This window comes from Phoenix dactylifera, chromosome 3 (genome assembly GCF_051530095.1).
Source record: "Phoenix dactylifera cultivar Ajwa chromosome 3, Ajwa_hap1_PhDact_Kaust_v1.1, whole genome shotgun sequence".
NCBI lineage: Eukaryota > Viridiplantae > Streptophyta > Magnoliopsida > Arecales > Arecaceae > Phoenix > Phoenix dactylifera.
In genome coordinates, this window is record NC_143192.1 from 51,136,303 (window position 1) to 51,144,681 (window position 8,379).

Consider the following 8,379-nt stretch of genomic DNA (forward strand, 5'->3'; position numbering starts at 1 on the left):
GTCCCCCCACCCATATTCCATGATAAAACCACCCCATTCTCCATATAGTACACCTCTCCCACTCCTCCCTTGCTTTCTGTAGCTGTATTAATAATAATCTACTCTTCCCTTCGCTTTCTCTACCTTTCTCTTTGTTGCGTATGGAGAAGCCTCTACCATGAAAAAGTCAGCGTCTTTGTGCATATAATAAAAGGTCATCTCTCTCTCTCTCTCTCTCTCCTCTTTGTCCTCTTAGAAACTACTACTTTTGATTCATTTAAGAACATCCTTGAGTTGTAGCCTGCGTCCCATCTCTCTCCCCTTCTCCCTTCTGGTGCTTCTCTTGATGCATGTGTCCGGTGCTTCTTTGGTGCAGCAGCCATCAGATCACCTACACAATCCAAGCTTAGATTTCCGGCCTTCTTTGAGCTATCAGAGAAGTCATGTGTGACTTCTTTTGGCAAAGGATGGAGAATGACCAGGGCGACCTCGCTGACATCGTCCGGGCGGGCGGGCGCGGCGGTCCCTCGAGCGCCGACTTCCCGATCGCCGACTGGCAGCTCCTCTCGGAGCCCGCGACCTTCCCACCGTCAACCCAGGCCCCGGCCAGCGACTTCGGCGACCCCTTCGCCAACCTCCGAGACCCGCTGCTCGACCAATTGGTCGGTTCGGAGTTCTACGACGGCAGCCCAAGCACGACATCGGGCCTGGTCAACATGAGCCCCGAGGGTGGCGATGCCGGCGCCGGTGGCGGCAGCAATGGCCTCGTAGAGCAGAAAAAGATGCTGATGGGTGAGGAGATGAGATCGCCTTGTAATATCTTCTCCCGGGTCCTTCAGATCTCGCCGAGCACCAGCAAGAATTCTCCGCTCTCGCCGAGAGCGATCAAGCCTTCTCCAATAGTAACCGGCGACATGGTGAAGATGGCTGGTGGCTCCGTCGGCTGCCCACTGGATCCCACCGCTGGGGTGCAGATCTCGTCCCCTCGAACTACCGGGATCAAGCGAAGGTTCGGATCGTTCGATTCTTGAACACTTTGATGAAAGAAACCTGAAATTTTTTCCAGCTCTTGTTTTAAGAAATCCAGGCAGGGAAAAAAAAATGTTCAGGTCAAAGGCCATGGTTTGCTTAATTGTTTTGCTTTTCATTTTTTTTTTCCTCCGGTGGATCCATAGAAAATAATGTTGGAAGTGGGATTTGATGGAAACGATAGGCAAAGATCACTAAACTTATCTAACCTGAAGTGGGAGCCTAATGGGGAAGTCTTTGACATTTAAGTGTAAAGACAATATAGGAAGTGGGTTCTGATGGGAATGATGTAAAAGGAGTAATCTTGTGTGATTGACCATAAAACTTGATGGAAATCCAAGGATTTGGGTCATAAAAGATGGGGCTTTTCTCTTTTATGATGCCAACCGTAGACTTGGTTTTCAAGTGGTCACAAGGCATAGCTAAAAAGAGCACGCAAACACGCATACACATACAGATGCCTAAAGACTAGTTCATGCGTCATGAGTTCAAGCACAAGCTTACCATTCATTCTTGCTATCTGAAACTTTTGCTGCCAAACCCACCGAAAGGATGGGTCTCTTCCATCCCTATCTTGATGCCCTTTAATTTTTTTCTGTCAGAATTTATGAACAGCTTAAAGTTGAACAATATAGGCAATAATTAATTACCAGAACGTTCTCTCTTTCTTTCTTCCTTCGTTCATTTTTTTCCCTCATCATTCTGTTAGAATTTAGACGAAGAAAATTAACTGGCCTTCTTCTTAATCTTTGTAGAAAAAGCCAGGCAAAGAAAGTGGTTTGCATTCCAGCACCAGCAGCAGCAAGCAACAGACCTAGTGGAGAGGTGGTTCCCTCTGATCTATGGGCTTGGAGGAAATATGGTCAAAAACCCATCAAGGGATCCCCTTATCCAAGGTAATTCTCCCCATCATCACATGCTGATGAAATCCCAGATTCTCCTTCACTGGAAGGTCTTTTTTTTTTCTTCTTCCATCCTCTTAATTTTCGGCCGAAGCACATGAGTTGCTAATGTAGAAGTCAAATGAGAAGAATAGAATAAGGCTGTGATGATTACCAAGCAAATTTAAACTAGTATTTCTGATCCATCTTTTATTATTGTGAAAATACTATTTCTCTCTCCCTTTTTCTGCTGTTTCCTTAATTTCCTCAAGGGTGGATGCCATGGCTCCAAGCATCATCTTGCATCCTCTAATCATCCTTGCATATAGGAAAAAGCATGTGAAGGGAAAAGGGATCCTGTGTAGAAGAAAGAAAGCAATTTTTTCAAGTCCATTTTGTGCTACTGTCTCTCTTAAATTAAAGTTCACATGACTAATTCAAATCACGACTTTGAAAACACATGCCAGTTGGAGCAACATTAATTTTAAAATTAATTACACCTAATACATTTTCTATCTTAATCCAGGAGGACTTCATGATTTGTTTGTCGTATAAGTTTCAAGTTTACGAAATAAACATTGTTAAAAAATTATAACCATATATCAAGGTCTTGTTGGCCTTGTTCCTTGAAATTCTCTCTACTATTCGTACATTATTTTTTTCAATGAATTAAAGCAACAGAGACTTTGCATTACAACTAATGTTTTTTTTTTATATATATAACTATTAATGAAAGAATGGATTGTTCTTAGTCACAGAAGTTGCTCATTTCAGTGATAAACATTGCTATCATTTTCCGTCAGCATACATCAAGTTTATTCGAAAACTTCTTGTTTCTTTTAACCCTTGTTCTTCCCCATAAGTTGGATGGTGCATTCATATATTTAGACTCCAGATGGCTGATGAGTTCGATGCAATTCAGGGGCTATTACAGATGCAGCAGTTCGAAGGGATGCTCGGCAAGGAAGCAAGTTGAGCGAAGTCGAACCGATCCCAACATGTTAGTCATCACCTATACATCGGAGCACAACCATCCATGGCCAACTCAAAGGAATGCGCTTGCCGGATCTACAAGAGCCCAACCCACAAAGAGTGGCTCTTCAGCTTCAAAGAACCCCGCTCATAACCAAAAACCAACCGCAAGCCTTAAAGAAGAGTCCAGGGAGGCAACAAGCTCGAGCGCCCCTGCCATAAAAGAAGAAGCGAGAGAGATGGAGAAGGCCATGGATCCAGTCGAAGATAATGAATTCGATCAGGTGTTCCAGCAGAGCTACAAGCCCATGATCCCAGATTCGGATCAGCCCGATGACTTCTTCGCAGATTTGGCAGAGCTGGAGCCTGACCCGATGAGCCTCATCTTCTCGAAAGGATTCATGGAAACCAAGCCAGCTGATGAGGAGAGGGGAGTGAGAGCTTCAGATCCATTCAGCATGTTTGATTGGGCTGGGAACTCATTTGGAGAAGCTAGGAAAGGTTTATAACAAGATCTTGGTGCAGCAAAACACCTTATAAGAAAAACAACCCCTAGTTTGTTTTATGGAGGTGCAGTTTTGTCCAAGGTCTTGGTATAAACCTTTTTTAAGTACTAAGTTTGAATATTGATGTGGGGGGTAAGGGTCTCTTTCTGTTGTCTTTCCTCTTTCTTGTTATTTAACAGACCAGTCTACAGATTAGGAGAAAAAGAGAAGGGGGTTGTAGGTGAACTGGGAGCAGGTCCATGGTAGACCCGCATCCTTGGAATATTGAAGGATGGGACAGAAAGCTGAGGAACAGAAGCTTTCTACAGTTAGAACAAGTACACGTCTTAGATGTGACTGAAAAAGCTTTCACGAGGAAGTTGAGATAGTGTCGATATAGGATGAGCTTTTCTTTTCACTTCCTCCCCCCCTCCTCTCTTCGTTCCAAGTGGGGAAAATAATTCAAGCCTAGTGAAGATTTGAAACAAAGGGACGAGCATGGCTTGACTTACTTTGCCATGCCATAAAAGAAGGTGGCCGAAGGACTTGGAAGAAAGAGAGATGAGCATGAAGATCTCGATTTTTATTCGAATAATATCTTGCATGTGCTACGAGTAGGTGAGCTTGGAGTTGGGAGTTTGGAAAAAAAATGAGATTAGAATAGCTCTTTTGTTCCTCAGCTTTCTATTTCCTATTCCTTTGATTTTTCAACATTGGAATTCTGCTTAGTATTAAATACTGTTCTTGAAAACCATACTTTCACACCATAATTCAATCTAGATTGCCCCCTTAAACGTGTTCACTTCTCTATTCATGTGGATTCGTAATTTGTGTTATATAATATTAATTTGAGAATCTATGCTGATGTGTGTTTAGTCCTATAGTGGTTATGCATTGGATAGATCTTGGATACAAGATTAAAAAATCTAATATAATACATTCTAGTTAGTCTTTTTGGATGAACTCCTAAGTTGTTATAGATGGTATTAAAGTAAACTCGGCTCATTGTCTATGTGGACTAAAAGACACTACAACATAGGCTGATCGTGGTAATTATAATTGGATTTATAGTATTTGTGATTGAATTTGAATGGATTTGGACCTTTAGCCTATTGAGAATTCCAAATCTTAAATATAGAATTATGTGAGGACCCATGCAAATTTGTGTTTAGTCTTACATTAACTACACAACAAGTAGATCTTGGATGCTTATATAGGACCAAAAATCCTAACTAATACTTTTCAGCTAACCTTTTTGGATAAGGTCCTCGATTATTATAGTTAATTAAGTGTGCATGTGTATACTACAATCTATCAATTTCTATGCAAATACAAACCCATCTAATTATTCCAAATACACTTACAGATATCTTCATGTACTCATGACTTGTGGAACATGTATGCTCAATTGGCATAAATTAAGCCGGTGCTTTTTCTTCTTCTTCTTTTTATTTTAGAAAGCTTTTTTTTTGAAACAAGCAAAGCAAAATACCCATACATTTTGCCATCATAATGCATCACTCATCCTTCTGAGTTTAACTTAGTAGAAACTAGCATGCCAATCATTTGTTGAGGAACTCGATCAAAATGGTATGTATTTGGTGATTTGGTCATAAGATCGCTTATTCAGCATCCAATATGGGAAGAATTCTACATCAATATTTCCCTATTTAACATCCATTGCACTGCACATATTCTTGTTTATTGGCATTTATACACTGACTAAATTTTAGAAATCAATATGTCATGAATTTGGGTACAGTGTTTAAATCTCTGCCATGTGCAATCTAGAGTCCCTTTGGTACTTTTTGCCAAAGTATATAATTGCCTGTGTTATTTTGCATGTTCCAGAGCCACATATGATGTTATTTACAATAGTGAAATTAAGGGAGCGAGCAAAGATGGCTAAGAGTAACTCCGACCCCAAGTATATAAGTTTCTTTATGCATACAAACGCATGCATGCACGCATATGGACCCAACAAAAAATAGCGTATGGCTAATGGTTTGTTCATTCATGTAATGCAATAGCAAGTTTTCTGATATGACTATACTATCGCTTATTTTCTCTCGCCAAATTAAGTTAGTTTAATACTTGAAACCAAAGAACTCAATTAAAAAGAGAAACCAGGAAAGCTCGACACTTAGACAATAATCATGCAAAGCAGTTTCTAATTAAAAATTTGAGTCATTGTAGTGGAAAATATGAGGTAAGCTAGCATTCTTTGAGATAAAATAGTTTTATAAGATGAGTCGCTTTTATCCGATCTTTAGGTTCCACCCTAATCCCTTCTCAGGATCTTTGCCATTCGGAACAATAATACATGTAAAGAACTTTTTGTTACATGGTGGTGGAAAATGAGTCTTGCACCCACTCAATGCATGGACACCTTTTGTTGAATGGTTGAGCTTTGAGCAGATGGTGACTTTGTTCTACAGTACATGTCACCAAGAAATTATGAGCAAACATGGAGTCAATATGAACTTTTCTAATCTTGGTGCAAGTTCATACCGGTCCCTACAAGTCCTTCAGATGCTTTTCTCTTCCATCTGTCAGTCTTTGTAACTATAATACTAGAACAAAAATATTAAAACTATCTTTTAGATGCTTGAATTGGGATGCCCCATAAACTTGGACCCTTATAATGGATGTGGGTTTTTCAGCCAACTTGTTTTCATTCCTCAATCTTCTTAAACCGTCCATGAAAATCTTTCAAGCGGTCTTTTTACCCGCCCAACCCTTTTTGTTTCTTGCTAGTAGAGCAAAAATAACTAGCTTCTGATTTATGTCCTAGATACTGCATGCACGAAAAGTTTGAACCCTAAAATTTCTGGCCTGCTTTAGAGAGGGAGGGAGCTGCTCCATCAATCATTCAAGGAGAAATTGAAATGCGATGCTCCCCACTTTTGGTGATTTGCTCCACTCCATTACTCAAAGTCACTTCCATTTGAAACCAAGGGTCCAAAGTTCTCTTGATTGGACTTTCTGTTTTGATTGATGGGAAGTATGAGACATCATGAGCAATGTGAACAATATAATATATTATGGGAGCAACTGTAGCCATTACTTGGGCCAGGATATGGAAGGATGTGGAGCTTGATGTGTTACCATGCAAAAGAAAAGGGGCTTATGGCTTCTAAATCAGTAGAAGACCTTGCCGGAAAGACCTTATGATTCTTTTACATCGCCAATCATTAATCTAATGATGCTTAGCTCGACAGCTGTGCACAAAGAATTAATATAGTAAGCTCTACTTTATTGTACACCATGGTAGGCTTGTTTCTTGGTCTTCCTCTCTCTCCGTTTGATCATTCCACGTCCACCATGAGCAGTTGAGCCCGTCAAATCGCTCTCGGATGGTGAAGCTTCAAGAAGGGTACTGGTATCTTTGCTGAAGTCGAAGAAAAGGTTTAAACTAATCATATGTCCAGAATATAGTGGAAATTGTGTTAAAGAAAGCAATCTCACTTGATGATAGCTGTTGATGTGATGGGATTTGTTGCAGCCTCTTGTCCTTCTCTTTAAGAAAATATTTTCCTGTTGATAGCTCTTGTCCTCCTCCTGAAAAAAAATATATTTTGAAAGAAACCCGTTAAAAGGACAGTACAGGAGAAGCTGCGAGTATTGATGGCCCCTCGTAGTGTTAGTTTGAGGGGATCATTTAATTCTCCCTCCCTCCCTCCCTCTCTCTCTCTCTCTCTAAAACCTAAATGACTCGCATGATCCATCTGATATAAATACATCTCATATAATCAAAAAATAAATTATCTTAAAAATTAAGAGAGGCTTGAGCAAGATTTCTTCAAAACATAAATATATCATCCAATTTCTAGCAGTATTTATATAGCTCAGTGGATTTTTTTTTTTAGTACAAGATATAAGACAAAGGAAAGAATATATATACAGACCCTTGAGCTCGAGAACAATAGGTTTTAAGCCATGGTCGTCTCCAAGAAGAGGTTGTATCTTAATTTTTGAAGCAAAGGGTCGACATCCTCCTCCGGTGCGCAGAAACAGCCAATAAATCTCTCTCATGCTAAACGGCAGAGCTCCAATGCTTCATTTAGGATGGCATGCATGAGGGGGAATGGACGACATGCGACTGCACGCAAGTCCCTGGTTCACTGATGTAATTAGTACTCCATCAGATTCACGTACAAGTGGAGCCCACCAATGCACCACTTTTTTTCTTTTTTTTTTTTTTTTGGTGAAAAACTAGGAGGGGAAGGGGAGGGGCAGAACCCCACCGGCGTAACAGCCCCCACTGAACCCCCCCTTCCACCAGAAAATGTTCGATGTGGGTCGCAAATTTTCGCATGCCCTTTCGAACCTATGGAAAATTCCACTAAGCCATCCACGTATGAGTACGTCACCCCAGCGCCACCTCAGTATAGATGGAACGAAAACATATTCACACAGAGCCATCCAGGCGTGGGGTATGCGGTCTCCTGATTTAATCGACGTCCGTGCTTTTTGAGCTCGGACAACTCAGATTGAGTCCAAGCCCCGTTACCACCAGGCTACCACCTTGGTGGCCCAATGCACCACTTAGGAGCCGCGTACAGGTCATAGCACGTTGAGATGCCATCTGCCTTTATGCATCGAACCGTAGCACTCATCCGTCCCTCCATCGGACGTCTTGAAGCACCTTTTCCTAATTCTTGGAATAGGTTATTCGTAAAATTTACTTTAATTATATCCGAATCTGTCACGCCCCCGCTTTTGCGGAGCACATGAGGCACCCAGTGCCCACGTAGGGGCCACATGAGGGGGCAAACACGGGGCTCCCCTGCCAGATATTATTCGATTCTGGGACTTCACGCAAGCGTCCTTCACCCCTTCCCAGTTTTGCTTTCCTCCCAAAACGCGTCTGCAGGATTTGGAGACACTCGCCTCATATGCCTAGGCTCTGCAACTAGTCTTTCCGATGTGAGACTATTGAGCCTCACACCCTTCCCACCATCGGACAAGAGTCGTCCTCGGCTCTGATACCAAATGTCACGCTCTCGCCTGCGTGGGGCACGTGAGGCACC

General features: G+C 41.6%; 1 protein-coding gene across 1 annotated transcript; it reads left to right on the top strand.

Annotated features, from left to right (window-relative positions):
- The first annotated feature begins 225 nt into the window (after positions 1-225).
- Positions 226-4,203, top strand: LOC103706394 (putative WRKY transcription factor 14). The gene is made up of 3 exons (XM_008790480.6): positions 226-988; positions 1,764-1,904; positions 2,812-4,203. Exons 1-3 carry the CDS (start codon positions 423-425, stop codon positions 3,368-3,370), a joined length of 1,266 nt encoding a protein of 421 aa, XP_008788702.4. The 5' UTR covers positions 226-422; the 3' UTR covers positions 3,371-4,203.
- The last annotated feature ends 4,176 nt before the right edge of the window (positions 4,204-8,379 follow it).